The 206-nt window shown below is 70.4% G+C and overlaps 1 protein-coding gene across 1 annotated transcript in view; it reads left to right on the top strand.

The window, feature by feature from the left end:
- Positions 1 to 206, top strand: part of PPP1R18 (protein phosphatase 1, regulatory subunit 18) — a 25,488-nt gene that overhangs the window by 20,836 nt on the left and 4,446 nt on the right. The window contains exon 2 of the mRNA XM_014537270.1: positions 3 to 199. Within this exon, the coding sequence (XP_014392756.1) occupies positions 3 to 199 (197 nt within the window). The remainder of the gene's footprint in view (positions 1 to 2; positions 200 to 206) is intronic.

Below are 206 nucleotides of genomic sequence, written 5' to 3'. Positions count from 1 at the left end.
AGGCGGGCAGAGAGCAGAGCGGAGCCCCAGCCCCGCCGAGGGTGGGGAGGGGGACTCCAGGCTGCCCGAAGGGTGGAAATGGACCCTGCACTCTGGGAAGGCTCGAGAATGGACAGCCAGGGACACAGAGACGCAGACTCGGAAGCCAGCCCCTCCAGAGCCCGCCGGGAAGCACCTGGGGCCTCCTGGTGCGGAGGCTGCAGGGG

The sequence above is a fragment of the Myotis brandtii genome, unplaced genomic scaffold, assembly GCF_000412655.1.
Source record: "Myotis brandtii unplaced genomic scaffold, ASM41265v1 scaffold1750, whole genome shotgun sequence".
In the NCBI taxonomy this organism is placed as follows: domain Eukaryota; kingdom Metazoa; phylum Chordata; class Mammalia; order Chiroptera; family Vespertilionidae; genus Myotis; species Myotis brandtii.
The sequence above is the reverse complement of the archived record's forward strand: the minus strand, read 5'-3'. Positions and strand labels throughout refer to the sequence as shown.